Source organism: Rhinolophus sinicus, chromosome 15 (assembly GCF_057876585.1).
Source record: "Rhinolophus sinicus isolate RSI-liver-muscle chromosome 15, RSI-T2T, whole genome shotgun sequence".
Lineage (NCBI taxonomy): Eukaryota > Metazoa > Chordata > Mammalia > Chiroptera > Rhinolophidae > Rhinolophus > Rhinolophus sinicus.
This window is the reverse complement of record NC_142515.1, coordinates 4,181,081-4,198,901: the sequence shown is the minus strand read 5'-3', so window position 1 is coordinate 4,198,901 and position 17,821 is coordinate 4,181,081. Positions and strand designations below refer to the sequence as shown.

General features: G+C 43.4%; 1 protein-coding gene across 2 annotated transcripts in view; it reads left to right on the top strand.

Moving 5' to 3' along the window:
* Positions 1–17,821, top strand: part of DOCK1 (dedicator of cytokinesis 1) — a 446,228-nt gene that overhangs the window by 261,235 nt on the left and 167,172 nt on the right. For both annotated transcript variants that reach the window (XM_019728239.3, XM_019728238.3), the window contains exon 28: positions 10,368–10,469. In XM_019728239.3, the coding sequence (XP_019583798.2) occupies positions 10,368–10,469 (102 nt within the window). The remainder of the gene's footprint in view (positions 1–10,367; positions 10,470–17,821) is intronic.

Genomic DNA, 17,821 nt, shown 5'->3' with positions numbered 1-17,821 from the left:
TCAGTAGTTTTATTTTGTTGTTCAGCATTATTTCCAATATGGATATACCACAGTTTGTTGACCCATTTACCAGATAGGCGATATGTAGGGTGTGTCCAATGTTTGGCAATTATGAATAAAACTGGCTATAAACACTTGCACAGAGGTCTTTCTGTGGGCATATTTTTTTTTCATTTTTTTTTGGGGGGGGTGAATACCTAGAAGTAGGATGGGTGGGTCATATGGTAAATACATGACTAACTATACAGGAAATTGCATGTTTTCCAAAATGGCTGTATCCTTTTGCCTTTAGACCAACAATATGGGAGAATTTTAGTTGCTCTAAAATTTCCTGCCTTTTTTTTTTTTAACTTTAGCTGTCCTAATATGTGTGTGTAGTGGTAACTAATTGTGGTTTTAATTTACATTTTTCTACTGACAAGTGACAATGAACGAGTTTTCATGTGTGTCTTGCCCATGTGTATGTCTCTTTTTAAAATTTTTTTGTCAAGTATGTATTGAAAATTTTTTGCCAGATTTTTGATGCTTTTGTTTTTATTATTATTGAATGTTTGGAGTTTATTATATATTCTGGATACAAGCTCTTTGTCAGATATACATTTTGCAGCTATTTTCTCTAATGACACAGCCTGCCTTTTCATTTCTTTTCAGTATTTTTCAAAGAGCAAAAGTTTTTAATATTGAAGAAATATGACTTATTTTTTTGTTTGTTTCATGCTTTTTGTATCCTAAAAAATATATGCCTAATCCAGGGTCACAAAGGTTTTCTCCTAGAAATTTTGTTGTTTTACGTTTTGCATTTAGGCCTATGATACACTCTAAGTTGGTTTTTGTATCTGGTATAAGATTTGGGTCCACCTTCCTTCCTGCCTTTTCTTCCTGTCTTTTCAATATGGTGTCTATTTGTACCATTTGAAAAGATCAATTCTTGAAAAGATTTACTTTCTTTCTCATGGAGTTTTCTTGGCACCTTTGTTGAAAATCAATGAACCATATCATATGTGTATGGTCAGTTTTTGTTTTTTTTAATCTACATGTCTGTCTTTTAATGAGTACCACATTGTTTTGATATCTGTATTTTTATAATAACTCTTAAAATTAGGCAGTATGTGTCCTTCCCTTTGTTCAAAGTTTCTTTGGCTGCATCCTGTCACTTGTTTTTCTATGTAAAGTTTCGAATCAGATTGTTAATTTCTATAGTAAACACCTACCAGCATTTTGTGACTGTATGTGGATTGGCATCTTAACTATAAAAATTCTTCAAACCATAAACATGGTATATCTCTCTGTTTTGTCAGCTTTCTTTGTTTCTGTCATGAATGTGTTGTGGTTTTGGTATACAAATTGTGTGACTTTAAACTATTCTTTGTGTGTTTTGTATTTTACAAACCATCATATCCGTTACCATCACCTCCGCCACCATTATAGCTGTCATTCGTTAGCTGTGCTAATATCCTTACATACGTAACCAAACATAACTAATGTAAATCTTTCAGGAATTCCAGATTTTAAAATCACTATCACCATTTTGCAAATGACGAAACTAGGGCTCAGGGAGCTTAAATAGCCTGTTCAACTTTGTACAATATTCTTGATCTGGGTCAAGTGATTATTTCTGTCCGTCGACCTCTGGCAGCCTGTTGACTTCTAAGCTAATTTTCTATCATATATCTGTTTAACTTTTATCATAAAAAGAAAAGTACCTTAAAATAGTGAAAAAAGTGTGAGTGAAATTAAGACCCATATTTGGTGGGAAAACAGGATGCTTTATTCTTCCTTCCCACTTTCACTGTGTTTTGTTAAGGCCAGAACGGTCCAAATAAATGAACCATACCTTCATCTGAGAAGAATGCATATGGTGGAGCTTTATATGCAAAAGCAATGCATCCCTCCCTTTAATTATATTTTAGCTCCTCAGACAGTGAATATTCCTGGATTTGGGTTGCTTAGAGCCATTCACTACCCCACCCCCAAGTGTATTTTAAAATAGGTAAATTATCGCTTGTATTCCTATTATTATATTCAGCAGTCATTCTTATGACTATGGGTAGAAATTGTAGTCCCTCAGCTTTTAATTTTGAATTTTTTTTTTAGCTACAAAAGTAACTGGAAAAGTATTACAGTGAGACCTGTATACTCATCAATACATCCACCACTTACTGACACTTTGCCATATGTATGTCACCCTGCCCTCCCTTCACTGAGTATTTGTATACATTAGAATGTAAATTTGCCAGACCAAAAGTTCATCACATATCATGACATATCATCCCTAGTTGTTTCATGTATCTCCTAAGAATACTTCTTCTATACAGTCACAATATTGAGACCTGCAAAAATTAGCAGTGATTTTTCTAATGTAATGTAATACCTACTCCAAATAAAATTTCCCCATTGACTTTTTAAAGAGATCAGGTCAGTTGTCTTTTCAAATGCCCCATATCCTGGATCTCTCTTCATTTCCTCATGAGTAAACATTTTTGATATAAAATACTACTTAACTGATTGTATGCCCTTAGGAATATGTGAGGTGATATTCTCAGATCCAGTGAATACCTTTTGCCCCTCCCCCCACCACCCCGTGACCTTGACCTAATGGTTTCAATACCCATTGGGGATCCTTGCAGGAATCACCCATTACTTTAGGAGTTGACACTGCTGACTTACTGATTCTCTCATTCATTTACATGTTTTCATCTTCTGTCAGGAATAACTTTACCTTTGCCTCTCATTCCCCACCGTCCTCAGGCTTGTGTATCAGTATGGACTCCTGGATTTTTAATTTTAAATCAGTGTGTTAGAATCCATGACTGTCATTGTTCATTTTGATACTCAGATTGTCCCAGTGGTCCCACACATGTCCAGGGGGGCTCAGGCACCCTCTTGTGTCTTTCTCATTTGGTCCCTTTGGGAAAGAGTTGTGTCCCAAGTTCCCCGGGGCTCATCCTGCTTAGTCACCTTCTGACCCGCCTCCAGGAACTCCACGCTTTCAACACGGTGCCCACTCGTTGAGAATTTGTTGAGTCGTACTTGTTAGTACTCTGCACCGTTTTGAGTCTTCTCATCATTTTGGCCTTAGCCCGTCAGTTTCCCCTGGTGTATTCCACGTGGTCCCATTTGCTCAGAATCTCAGGAACCTTGGCCTTCCTCAGGGCTGTGGCGACAGGGAGATGGGATGTGTTTGGAGCCCCAGTGGGATTGTGCTTCATGCTTGTTACGTTTTCCTTTGCACACCTGCTAGACAGGTACGTGGCTTGGCCGAGTTTCTCTTGGCTACCCCCAGATTGAGTCACACTTCCCCACAGTAGATTTTGAAATAAACATCCACACATTTTGCACCAATGTCAGTTTGGTGCCTTAGGTGGTCTTAAGCAGACCGGCTCTGGGTGACGTGATATATAGTGACGAGCATGTGTATGCACACAGTGTTTGCATAGATTTATGTATAAATAAGTATCTCCTCAGAAATAATACCTTGTAACTGAGATGAACTCTGTGTCCGTTATCCAAGACTCTCATATTTCAAGACATCTTCCTTAGGATTCATTAAGTTAATTCTTTTAACACACGGTATGTGATATAGTTTCCTCCTCACCAACTCAACCACCCAATATAAATAATATTGAGGGTAGTATCCTTTTGTGATTCATATGGGGGAATTTCATTTTATTTGATAAAGAGTTTCAACTTTAATCTGTAACTACGATGGTAATAATGTCCTTTATGGAGAGAAGTCAATTAAAAAAATAGGTGAGCGTATCGATCCTCCCTTCAGTGGTAAGATTATTAAGACCAAATTACTGTTGTTTCTATTACAGTGTATTTAAAGATATTGTATATCATGGGAGAAGACTTTGAAGCTTCTAAACACTCTAAGGCTCTAATATTATCTGATTTATGAAAATAAATATAAAATTTTCTGCTTTACTCCCTGACTTGTGTTAGCAACAAATGAATCCTATTAAGAAGTTGTGTGTAAAGTATATACATTCCTCATTATACCATAAAGTATAATTGTATATATAAAAGTTGATTGTATTTCATTTTTATTCTCATAACAAATGTGATTATGTGTTTAATTTATTACATTGCATAAGTAGCAAATAATTGTTATGGGTTATTTAAGATCCAAATATGCCCTTTTGGTATATTTGGCCTATAAACATCTTGCTACAATTACTGCCACTGTAAAATTGAAATTGATTTTGTCTCTAAAATTAGATTCTTTCTTTATAGTGTCTGCAATGATATAAAATACTAGTACTCTGTGAATTCAACCAAGCACTCAATTTAAATTTTTGGTTTCATTTTGTTGCCAGTAGTTGAGAATAGCTAATAGATTGCACTAGTGTAGTTGAACAACCATACTGTGTTTAATTTCGTCTAGTTTATTTTCACAAACATTTTTCATTCTATGGTCCTTTAAAAAATAAGGAATCACAATATTTTGGAAACTAAATGAGTAAAAATTAACCATACATTGGATAAAGGCATCATGGGACTGAAATTTTCTGTAAAGGAAAAAAGGAACAAAACACAGTCCTTGGTTTTACTACGAGTTGCTTTTCTGGAAAAGGTGTAGTGAGTTCAGATGACGTGAGTGAAAACTCATTTTTCCAAGAACTTCAGCTTTAACAATAGAACCTGATTCAGTCTCTTTTTTATTATATTTTATGCTTAATCAAATATTTAATTAGCCACAAGAAATACCTTTGCAAAGTACAACACTAGAACCCTTAAACATGTCACCATTGGCTTTCTGTCTTGAAAGCAGAAAGCCTGTGCTCTCTAGGGCTTTTGTATTATCTGTACCAAGAACTTACCCACACAGGGATTTATTTCAAGTCACACCTGCTTTTTAAGTGGAGGACCCAACTTTCAGTTAGCATTCCCTTTTCCTGTATTCTAGTTCTCATAATGTCGCGTCACAGCATTGATTCTTTGGCTTGACTGCTCCCCAAAATGAAAGTCATTCAGAATTCACCACATCATACATCTTTCCACCTTTCCTGCAATTTTTGCCCAGTGTCATTTAGCAATATATTGAAAATGTCACTGGAGGATTACTTTTTCTTTACTTTTTAATAATGATTATGAGGTAGGTTTGTTTTCCTCAATATATTTGATGTTTAACCATATAAATGAGAGTTCCTCCTCAGAGTACTCGCGTTGGTGACAACATGATTAAAAGTTTCTAATAAATCCCCACTGGCAGTCATGCAGCACATCCCCCTTTCAATAAGTGGAATTATTTTACTCAAACTGGTGCCTGCCTTGCAGACTCAGGGCTCCGGGGTCACTGTTCACAGCTGCAGCAGCTTCTGGGGGTTGGAGTTGCTCCCATGTCCTTGGCATTGAGCATTTCAAAGAGAGTTAAGATTCTGCCCTGTGTCCCAGAGAGAAGATCTGTGCTCCGAGCAAAGTGTGAAACACTCTTGGGGGTGTTTCACAGGGTCCCGTGAAACAGTCTTGTCTGGTTGATGGATTTACCAAGAGCAATTTCATAGCCCGCCTCAGGTCACGTGGCCTCAGGTCACGTGGCTGGGACTGTCTCCATGATGTAAATGGGCCTCACTGTCATAACTCCTCAGGACTGTGAATTCAGTTCCTTGAGAGTTTTTCTTCCCATTTGTGCCCTCACGCGCATCCGAAGTTCCCATTCTCCAAAAGCTGTCCTTTCTTTAACCTTTGGTCTCTATATCCTGCAGTGACATCTCGTATACACTTGCCTGCCACATTATGTGCCGTGTCGACACCCATTCTCCCTCCTGCCTCTTCCCAGTTCTACCTGTTCAGCATTCTACCTGTGTTCTGTTTTCCCATCCTCAGTTCCACCTGCCCTCCATGCTGCCTGATCTCAGTTCTCCCTGCCTTCTGTTCCACCTGCCCTCCATACTGCATCATCTCCACGCTCCCTGTCTTCTGTTCCACCTGCCCTCCACACTGCATCATCTCCACGCTCTGTCTTCCATTCTGCCTGTCCTCTGTTCTACCTGTCCACCTGCCTAGTGCGCTGGGGGCCCAAACAGCTGTAAAACACTGAGGGTAGTTCTCGGACGGCGCCAGGCTCGAGGAGCCATGCAGAGCAGTAACCAGGTCTACACAGACGGGAGCCCTGTGAATGATATTTTTGAGGATGAGGGAGTAACAAATGAGGGATTCAGAGACAAGGGAGAGCTGGTCCCCGCTGCCAGGTGAGCTCTTTTTGCCTCAGCACTACCTTTTAAAACATCAACATATTTTGTGTTTACAAAGGTAATCTGGGCTCATTCTGCCGCCTCTGATGACTAGTTGGTATTCTTTCTTTTTTTAAATCTTTTTGGTTTTTTTCTTGTGCTATAGTCTTTATAGTGATGAAATGTGTGTGTGTGTGTGTGTGTGTGTGTGTCTGTGTGTGTATATATATATATATATATATATATATATATATATATATATATATATATATGTAATTATCTCCAGTTTTGTTCTTCCAGCATTTTCTCATGTTATTAAAATATTTTATATTTGCATGGTTAATGTTTAGTGTTTTAATGTCTGCATAACATTTCATCAAAGCGCTATAGTATGATTGCCTGATTTAGTAAATAAAAATACAGGACACCCAGTTCAATTTGAACTTCAGATAGACAACACAGAAATTTTTAGTATATGGATGTCCTGTGCAATATCTCCAATTCAGTATTTGGGCATACTTATTTCTTGCTGTTTATCTGAGATTCAAATTGAATTGCTATCCAGTATTTTATCTTGCATTCCTACAAAATATATTACTTAATGCAGTTTCTTGCTGTTGAACATTTAGATGTTTTCAGTGATACAATGGACAGCTTTGGGCAGAATATTTCCTATTTTGAATTACTACCTTAGGTGGATTATTAGAAATAGAATTAGTCTGAGGAGATGAGTATTTTTCCCCAAGATTTTTCAAACGTATTGCTAAATCACTTTTTAAAAAGGTTATAGCAATTTCTGCTCCCACCAGCGGTGTACAAGGGTTCTCATCCCCTGCACATGTGCTAACGTTGTCATCACTTAAATACTTCTTTGCTATTTTGGCAAGCAAATAATGATACATCGTTTTCATCTTTCATTACTAATGAAGTTCACAATTTTTGTTTATCAGGCGTTTTGTCAGGCATTCTGTGTCCTGAATTTTAAATTTTCTGCAACCCTATCCTGCCTTCTCTGTCTCTATTTTGCATTGCTTTGAAGTCATAAGGAACATATCCTATTTTTTATTTATTTACGCATTTTTACTGAGCCACTGGGGCTGGAACCTGGTCCCCAGGCTCAGATTCCAGGAAGAATTCTGCACAACCCCCGTCAGCCCAGCTGCCCACCTACCCATGGTATAAAATAAAAGCTTCACACGACTTCTAAATGCATTTCAGATTAATCATTTAAAAAGCACAGAATAGTAATTTTCCTCTGAGCCTGCAGAATAAGTTACCTTTTCGCAGTTATCCCCATTTCTGTCTCTAGTGTCAAGCTGGTATCAGATACAGCTTCCATACAACCCATGTGAACTGCCCTAGAAAGCTCACCAATCTGCCCTCGGAGTTCCAAGTGCTCACGTAAGCCGTAGGCTTCATGATATCCATGATGCTTCCCCTAAAAATACTGGGTCACCGTGAAGGGGACACCATTCCAAAGGAAACAGGGGTGCAGTTCCGTGAATTTTAACAGCTACATCGCCCCTTTCCTGGCGGGGTCCAAAGCTTCAGCTTAGAAAAGAGCTGGGATTGCAGAATGTGCTTCCTCTAAGAAAGGAATGGCTGAACTGTACCGATTCCTTCTGGAACGTTCCTCAGGGTAAGTGAGGAGCACATAGGCTCTGCCTGGCCTTCTGACCTCTGTCTCATGGTGATGACCAGCGTCTGTCCCTTCCTCCAGGCCTGCTCCAGTTAGCCTCTGGCCTGTTAAATAAGAGGCCTCTGGTAACCTTCTCATCCAAAGGGAAGACGTCCCGATGGGTCATTGGCCTCTTGCTGGGACTGGCTTAATGGAAGTTGCTCCGCTGTCTTTAGTTTTCCCTTTGCTGCATTGTATCAGTTCCGCAGCCTTTGCTTTGCATGAGTTTGCAGCATTCCATGGCATTCTGCTCCCTAAATCGAGTATGTCCGTGTCACCTGCCCGAGTATCTGGCCAGACTCCTGATGCACTGGCTTTCCTCATGAACGGTGCTCTGTGCTCAGGCCGCCGGCATCCTCGAGTCCGCTCTGGGGTCTTGCTTTCCTACTTTGCACTTGACGTTTTAAGTGAAGCACATCGGTATATGGCTTCTGATTAGACATCACTGGCTTTGTGGTTTAGGGGAGTCTTATGTGTGCGTTGCCATTGTTTCACACGTGTGACCTGCAGAAAATTAATGTGAGCCCCTGCGATGTGCCCCTTGGCTGATGCAGGCTTCTTCTTCCTCAAGCAAGGTCCTTGTCTGGTAAGAAGAGGCCCGGCTCACAGACCGCTCCGTCAGGGCAGAAGGTGGGCCATCGTCTGTGGCGGCCTTTACGTTTTCCTCTTCCTCTTCCATCTTTCTGTAAGACTTCAGGGTGCGGGAAAGTGACTCTCTGCCTCACGATGGTCATCAGCAGTGGCCTCAGAATTCTCAGAGAAAGAATCAAAATGTGCATCGGGCTAAGACGGAAATAAATGAGCTTAGCTATTATGCTAAGTGCTGCCTTGCCATCGGCGGTGCTGGGTCCACACCCACTGTTGCCATCTCCTCATTCAGATGGAAACACCTCTCAGCTCAGGTTCACAGCCTGTAAATTGGGACCAGAAGAGAATCTGTGGCACAATTGAATTGGGGCCATGGTTCTATTGGCCTTGGCACAGCTCTTGACACGTTGTAACTGACCAATACGTAATATTATGAAGACCATGACCCAAAAGATTTCATCTCATAGTGTAAAGAAGATGCAGAGGTGGCTTCTCTTGAACTCAGCTGGATGCCAAATAGTTATGAATTTCAAAGGTTCATATTCATAAATAGACATTTTGCTATTTCACACATCATCCCTCCAATGGAAAACAAGCATTATTTAGCTTTTTCCCTGAACACCAACTTGGAATCTAAATCTCAGCAATTATCATTATTCACAAATAATTTACATTTCTAGGCAAATGGAAGATACCATGTTATCATTATTGTATTTGTTCAATTTACATAATGCATCCTTTGAGGACTCATTTGGAAGCATATATGTATACTATAGATATAAAATGAATTGGAACAATATTGGACTTTAACATTTCACTGCAGTGCATGCATTTCAAATTAACACAAAAGACATTTAGGCATTCAAATATATTGCTTGTAAAGGTAGAGTTAGTAAAAGAATGCAATTTGGGAACTCATTTAAGAGGGCAAAATTAGGAACATGTCGAAAGTATGTCTCATTCTATAATTTTATCAGACTTGTACTGATTTAATGGGAGAGGATATATGTCCTGTGTTTTAAAATGTCATTAATTTCGGGGAAAATGTTTACGAGTAAGGGAAGCTTTTAAGATGTCGTTAGCCATGGTTGCCAGAGGCTATACTCTGCGGTCAGGGGCAATGGGACCACTTAGCCACCTGCCCACCCACCACACACACAAACACACACATGCACAGCCCTGCACACACACACTCGTGCACTCCCAGCCACCCACATGCTGGCCGCCTCCATCTGCTATCTGCTTGGGTCCTTTACTTTCTCCGTGTCTTGATTGTGACTATCCGTTTATTTTTTTCTCCCTCTTTCCTTTCCTCCCTGCTCTGTGTGCTCCGAGAAATTCCCGTCTCTCACACCTTACATTCTGATGAGCCTGCGTTTCTCCTCACATCCTTCTTGCGAAGGAGAACTGGACCATAATTCATTGTGGAGTCGGTGCCAATTGTCTCCAAATTGGTCAAGGGGAACATAGGCAGAGTTTTGAGAAATAAAAGGCCTCTCCTTGCCATGGCCCCCGGGGAAAGACTGCACCCACCTTTTGCCTGGTAACAGGGCAGCGAGTTTCCAGTGAGCGCAAGACATATGTGGTGTGATTTCACTCATCTTTAATTTTTGCTTATTTCATGCAAAAAGATTTAAAGCTTGTTTTTCCAGCCTGGACAACCATGTGTCAGGAAGCATTCAGTTTAATGCAATTAGAGAGAAGGAAATATAGGAAAGGGAAAGAAAAAAGAAAAAAAGATTGTGAGGTCGGAAGTGACTGGTTGGTCACCTTATGCTGGCCGGCCAGGGGTGACAGAATTTGGGGCTCCCTCCACCCCACTGCTGCTCCCTGACGTGTTTCCACCCCAGACTCTTAGTTGGTATCAACTTTTCCATGAGTGTTGTTCTTTCCCATCTTAATTGTATCTTTTGATTCATTTGCAGGGCAACTTCGTGGCTTGTATGACGGCTATTTTACGGCAAATGGAAGATTATCATTACGCCCATTTGATCAAGACTTTTGGGAAAATGAGGACCGATGTTGTGGTAAGTTTCCCTTTGACGCTTTTCACATACCTGTGGTTTAGGGCCAGCATTTTAAGCAAAACACTGGAGGGAATATTTTCATGGTAAGTATGGTTTTGCATGGAGACTTGCCTCCAATTGATTTGAAAAGCCTCCTGGGAAGGTCTGACTGAAGCCGTGTGATAAGGCAAGGAGACTGGGAGGGTGACTGTCCGTGTAAACCCAGAGAAATCTCTTTTCCACTCTGGTCACAGTTTCCTCTCCTGTACGCTGGGATCATTGAAAATTTGGAGCTGTTACCCATGGAGAGTCTCCCGTTAACTCCTGTTCATTTACTGATTGACTTCCCATAGCAGAATCCAGAGAGCCTTTCGGCCTTAAATTGTACGCTGTTATTAGTTAGCTCTAATCATGGAAGTTTATCAGCATTTCTCCAGAGAAGTCTCTAGTCGTCCTCTGTAAAACTAGGATCCAGCTTAAATAGGAGACTCCTAATGGGGGGATTTACTGCTTCCGAGCTGCCTCCCTAAGGGCCCGGCATCACATGGACATAGCAAATGTCCTCCGCAAGCTGCAGCCAAACTTGTTGGCCATTTCTGATTCAATGTTGACCCGAAGTCTGTGTCGGTGGCACAGACTCCATTTCTGAGGCCCCTAGATTCCTATAGAATACAGAAGAGGCCACCAGTGTTTCTAGAACAAAGTTGATTGCATTTTCCATCTATCTTATTATTAAGGGAGGGGGAGAAGAGAATGCGTTTTATGATTTTTTTCCAAAGGATTATTTCTAATAAAAATATAGGTCCCACTATATAGGTGTGCATGTATCTATATTTAAATTTCTAAGGAGAACAAAAAGGGGTCTATACCTTAAAATCACAGAAGATTTTCTTAAATATTAATAAGCCATTTCAAGGAGTGGTGCACTCACATATGTAATATATGTCACATTGTGTCCTGTGATATTTTAGCCGTAGCCATTGTGGCATCGTGAAATCACATTTGACATGTGTACCATTTAATGCCACCATTCAATCTTTTTAAATTAATTGTTTCATGTGTACAAAACAACGTAATGATTTGACATTTACACCCCTCACAAAGTGACAACCCCAACAAGTTGACTACCCATGTGACACCATACGTAGCTATTCTGATACCATTCACTGTATTCCCTATGCTGTACTTCACATCCTGTTACTATATTTACATATGCACAAACATCTATATACCTATACACATTTATGCATATACATACACACAGGCATATTATAGTTGACATTGCCACCATTCAGTCTTAACTGGATCCCTCAGCCCTGTTTTGGTCAGTGGAAGGAGAGTTGTAGCTGAACCTCTGTGAACAGTTCCAGGTAACGTTCCAGGCCGAATAATGAGGTTTGCAGAATGAGAAGCGTCACCCATCCTGACACCTTAGGACTCCAATTAATAATGCGCCTCTTATCAGAACAGTCACGTGATGGAAATCCACACGTGTGCAGTGTTGAAATATTTCATCTGAACCCTGAGTGGTGCTGTTGATGGGGAAGCTTTGGGCTGTTGTGCAACGTGATTCCACAGAATGGCGTTTGGGCTGCCTGTCGTCTGCTGGCCTCCACCGTGCACAGAGCAGATGAGCCGGCACTTCTATCGTTTGTGGTCCTGATTTCCAGGGAATGTTTTCCCTTAGACAGCAGTTCAGAAAATCAATTATTTGCAGGCGATTTGGTTTCCGATATAAAATTGGTTTGGATGTCACAAATTCATAGTGCAAGGATTGTAAACCTTTCTTTATTGTTGATAATCAATCAGAACCTTTGTAGAATGGGTTCCTTCCCGTTAACTATACGTAGAGTATTTGACTGTTTTTCTCCTCTGATTGCTTGTCACAAAAATAAAAGGTCATTTTGTGGTAAATAGGTGGAAGTTAGTTAATAATCCAATATGAAAACAGCCTAGACCATGTTTTTCAAGAGCACTTCCTTGTTACAAGTGCAACTTCAAGTTGTGGAATTCAGCCCATTGTCGGTTGGACGAGTCATTCCCATGCAAAGTTGTGGTTATTGTGGACACCGAAGTCACATGCCACAGAGCTGTTACTTTCACAGTCTCTCAAATCACCCCTTGGACTCCAAGACACAGAGAGGATGGAGCACAGCACGAGGCAGAAGGACTGACCCAGAAAAGAACAAGAATGGACAGGTTCGACTCCAAACTCTCTCACCATAGAGACAGTCCTTTCTGGACGGTGAGACATGCAGGAGCTTTCAGTTCTTCTGCAGCGGAGATGCAGGCGTGTGGGATGGGGTGCAGCTCACACGTGTTCCCATCTCAGAGTCAGGAGCAGAAGCAGAGAATGTGCTCAGACCCTCCACAGTGAGATCGGAGGGGATGAGGGCTCTGGACCTTCCAGGGGACAGTGTCGTCTTGCCACTTGTCCCAGAGTCCCCCTAAGCGGCCCTTACGGAATGTCTGTTGAGTGACTGAGTGAATGAATAGTGATGTACACAGGACAATGCAGGTGGAAGTCATTGTTGCTGGTTGAAGGTTGAGTGAATATAGGATAAAGGACAGTGGATGGTTGGCGGACCTTGGGTGCCGCCGTCCCTGTCAGCTCCCATGTGGACTCATGGCGGGCCACATGTTCTGTGCAGCCCCACCTCTCCCTGTGCCCCCCAGTTCTCTCCACTTGTGGGGTGCCTAGGGAAGCGGAGTCAGGCAGGCTTCTGTGCTCTCGGGTCCCTCTATCTGAAATGCCCGCCTGCCTGCGTTCAGCTTCAGTCCACCCCTGCTGAGAACGCTTACCCAACACCTGCCCTGGTCTCACCAGGTGGGCGCACACCCTCTGACCCTTCCTTTTGAACTTAGCCATCCCAGTCACTCCTCAGCCTGTATTGAGCTAGTCCAGAGAGACTTTTCATACCTCAAAAATGATGAGTGAGAAAGTGAGAATGCTTGTGGGAATTGCGAAGGCCAGACTGCTAGCAGGTGACCATCCTTGCCTGGAGACAGGCCGCTATTGGCCGTTCCTGGTCTTGGACAGCCTTGAGCTCCGTGTGAAACAGCCACCAGAGGGTGGTTTGCAAACCCACGTGGAGCGTCCTGAGTGGGAGGAGGAGCTTTGGGCTGAACATCTGTGTCTTTATTCCTGTGACCATTTCCTTGTAAATGAAGCTTTAATGAGGGCTCTCCATGCCGGACGGTGAGTCTGGGCGATGCAGAATCCGCTTACAGTGAGTTCGCTCAGTAGCTGTCTGTCGAACACTGACGTTGTGTTATCACAGGGGAGGAAATGACGGAGAGCAGGCAGAGAGGACCTGCCCAGGAGGCAGGGCCCCACGGTCTCATAGATAACAGCACAGTGATGTAGAAAAGCCTTCCAACTCACTCAGGATATCGTGCTGCAAAGCCAAGTTCCTTATACACAGCCAGACTGGGTGAGTCAGGTGGCCAGGAAGCTTCCTTCCTGGCTAAGGAGAGAATCGGGGAATATTGAGGACTCGGAGGAAGAACAGTGCATGTAGGGGAGCAGCATGTGCTGGGGGGGCAGTGAGTACATCGGGAGTGAGGTGAGCCTGGAGAGGGCTGCGGCGTCACGCCCTGAGGGAGACTGGACTTTGCTTGCTTCTGCTCAACTCTCTACGTCCTTTATTCGGTCTTTTCCCTTAAACGTTTTAAAATTATTCTTAAAGCATTATTTTTTGAGTAAACTATTTTGAGATCAATGTAAGGTCATATGCAGCTGCAAAAATAATACGGAGAGGTCCCTATACCCTCTGCCCCGCGTGTCCCAGTGGTAACATCTTGAAAACTATATTCTGATGAATGGCAACACTTCTGATATCCAAACTGCAGCCTCGGCATGGACACAGTCCACTGGTCTCATCCCAATTCTCTCATTTCTCTTGTACTCTTTCCCCTAACTATTTATCATGCAAAAGTGCCAAACTAGAGAAAAGCTGAAAGAATAGTGCAATGAAAACTATTGTTCCCATCACCTGAACTTGTCGGTTGCAAGCACTTAACTTCACCACGTTTGCATCCTCTGTGTATCTCTCTGTATCCAGACAGCCAAATCCTGCAAGGACGTGAGAAACGCACTTCTTCCCTAAGTGGTTCAACAAACGTCTCTCAAGAATGAAGCCGTTCTCCAGTGGGCACATTGCTCTTCCAGACGTAACAAGCTCCCCCTCGTACCAGATAGATTCAGATTTCCTCGGTTCACCCCCACCTCACCTTCCTTGTCTTTCTTTAGGGGCTCCCTCAATTCCTAATCCAGTCCACATTCACCCACTGCCATTTGCTGTGTGTGTGTTTGTGTCCCTGTGTCGAGCGGGGTGACAGGCGGGGTCTCTGCTCCACTCCCCCCATAAGAACGCAGGACACGGTGAGGCCAAAAAGGAACACCCACGGAGCCATAGATAGGGGAGTCACACCACTATATTCTCGCTGGCGGCTGGGTTGGAGACACAGGAAGCAGGAGCCACACTTCGCAACCGTCACTGCACCGCTTGCAGGCTCAACCCCCATCTTCTTGCTAGGCCCCATGTTCTGCTAGCATAGCCACGGCAGTTATATTAGTGGCCAATGGCTCCCTGGTTACAGCTGACGGCCAACTAGCCACAGCTGATGGCCATCGAGTCACAGCTGATGGCCATTTACTACCTGAGCCAGCACCTGTCTCTGTGAGGCCGAGAGCCTGGAAACGGCACTCCTGGCTCTGTCCCCACACCCTAATCTCTTTTTTTCTAGAACAAGTTCATCACCTAGTTCGTTCTTCCTTTCAAGACATTGCTTTTTGAATTTTTTGAAGACACCACGCCAATCATTTTGCAGACTATCCCCCTGTGGGGGCAGAGCCCCAGAAAGTAGTTTACAGGCTCTCGGCCTCACGTGAAGGGGTGCTGGCTCGGGTAGTAGATGGCCGTCAGCTGTAGCCATTGAACCATTGGCCACTGATATAACTGCTGCGGCTACGAAGGAGAGCCGAGGAGAGTGGAGGAGAGTGAAAGAGAGTCGTCGGTGGGTTGCAGACAAAACGGACAGCAGGTCGCACGTCCAGTGAACCCAGCCTCCAGTGAGACCGTAGTGGTATGACTCCCCTACCTATGGCTCCGTGGGTGTTCCTTTTTGGCCTCACCATGTCCTGCGTTCTTGTATGGGGAGCGGGAGCAGAGACCCCGCAGGCCTCCCTGCATGACACCCCCATTCTTGACTTGCTGAGTACTGCCTTGTAAGGGCTTCCCAGTGTTTCTCCATCCCTCTGTATGCCCTGCAATCTGGAAGCTTTGTCTAAATTCAAGTTCATCCTTTTCCAAGGGCGCTTCAGTTGGTGGGAGCACGCCCGGTATATCCACTGGGCAGCTGAGAATGCTGGTGACGTTGATGATAAGTTTGATCGCTTGGTTCTAAGGGGGTAACTGTCAGATCTCCCCGTTGTGAAGGTGCATGCTGCTTTGCAATTGTCATGTCATGTTTGAGCAATACTTAGGCAGCCACAGAAAGCTGGCCGTTATTCTACCCCTAACAACCCTTCATCTGATGAGTTTAGCATCTTTTGAGGGTCCTTGTCTGACAGGTATTTCTTTGACACAGCAGAGTGGTGATTTCCGACTTCTGAGAGTCAAGGCACTTTGACTTTAATCTAAGAACACTGGGAAACTACTGGGGACGTCGGTTAAGGGGAGACTGGAGAAGTGTGGTTGCCTTGACCAGATCTGCAATTTGAAATGATCACCCTGGCTGATGCCTAGGGACCGAGAGGGACAAGTGGATGTCGGTAGATGAGCTAGGATTCCTTTCTGGCAGTTCAGGTGAGCGAGGATGACCATTTATTCATGTGGGTGGGCATAGGGACAGACAGAAGTCTATGGGTTGATGACAAGGAGACTTTTCCCATGGAATACATTGGCAGCTCTTGGTAGACCTGCCCACTTAGTATATGGGCAGTGCTGTCAATCATCAAAGTAAGCAATGCAGCAGCAATGGCTTGGCATTAGAAGATGAAGTTTTCACAAAATATCCTGTAGTAGCCTCCATCTCCCCTTGTTGACTTGAAAATAGCAGTGTACTGGTCTGTTAAGCTGCATCAGCTGCTCTGGCAAGTGCAGTGGTGGGGACTACCGCCTCGGCTAGTAAGTTATGCAGACCGCCAAGGAAGCCTTGCAAACCTCATTTCCCATAATATGCAGCATTTCGTTTGATCAGCAAAGTACCGAAATTTAACAGCTGAGACATACTAATGAAGTATGGGGCTGTGTTTCCTGGAAAGAAAAAAAAAGGAGTTGGAGAAATATGCTTCTCTTCCAGAATAATAAACACCAGACCCTATATCTCAATTATTAGGCTTTGAGGAGTGATCAGCAAGAAAGCCAGCAATTTCATGCAAATAGAGATGTGACTAAATTACAGCACTCAGCCGCCAACCTGATCATTAAAATGTGAAACTCTTGACAAAGTGGGGAAACTCGAGTAGTGAAATAGGAATTTCAATATGTAAACGAGGGAGAGAAGCCATTCTGTGTGCTGCGGGGGAGGGGGCGGGGGGTGCATCCAGAACTCCCCCGCTCTAAGACCTACTGGCCAGTGCTTGTGTGAGCAGAGTTTGGGGGTCACGGGGCTGGCTTGTGGCTCCTGAGTTTGCCCGGGTCTCTAAGGTCTCCTGGACTGGTGGTCTTTGTTATAGAAAGAGTGATCACAGGATCACAGTTGCTCCCGGAGTTTTCATTCACGGTAGGGGGCCTGGCCTTGCTATTAAGATCACAGAGAAAGTAGCTCATCTTTGAACCTCAGCTTATTGTTGCTGTCAAGTTGAAAGTGTGCCTCTTTGCAAGACGTACTTGTTTAGAACTTTGTGCTGGGAAGTGCTTTCCTGGCTGCTTAAATGCTGTTCCGCACCTCAGTCTTAACAGCCACTGCACCTAATTGTGACTCGGTAGATCCCAGAGATGAGAAACGTACACTCGAACAGCGGCCTCACGTTTCTAAGGGAGTTTTCAGTTGCCTTCTTCCCGACACCCCAGATCTTGAGGGAGTGCAGACGACCAGGGTGTGTGCTTTCCAGGATACCCGCTTGTTTTGTTCAGCTCAGTACAACTGCCAAGCTGTCAATTCTCCTACTTCCAACAGGCACAGGGTGGAGCCCTTCGGAAATGGTTTCCCCTTCCTGATGCCAGGCACAGTCTCATAGGTGTGGAAAGGGGGGGGAGGGGGGGTCAGAGGCCCGGCATCGCCGAGCAGCTTACGGGATGTAGCTGCCGTCCAGAGAGCTGGGCAAGGCAACCACATACTCAAATGGTTTATGGTGAGCTGAGTATGTGCAGATGGTCAAGGGTTCCTCTCTGAGCCTTCTGCGTGTTAAACTACACAAGAAAAAG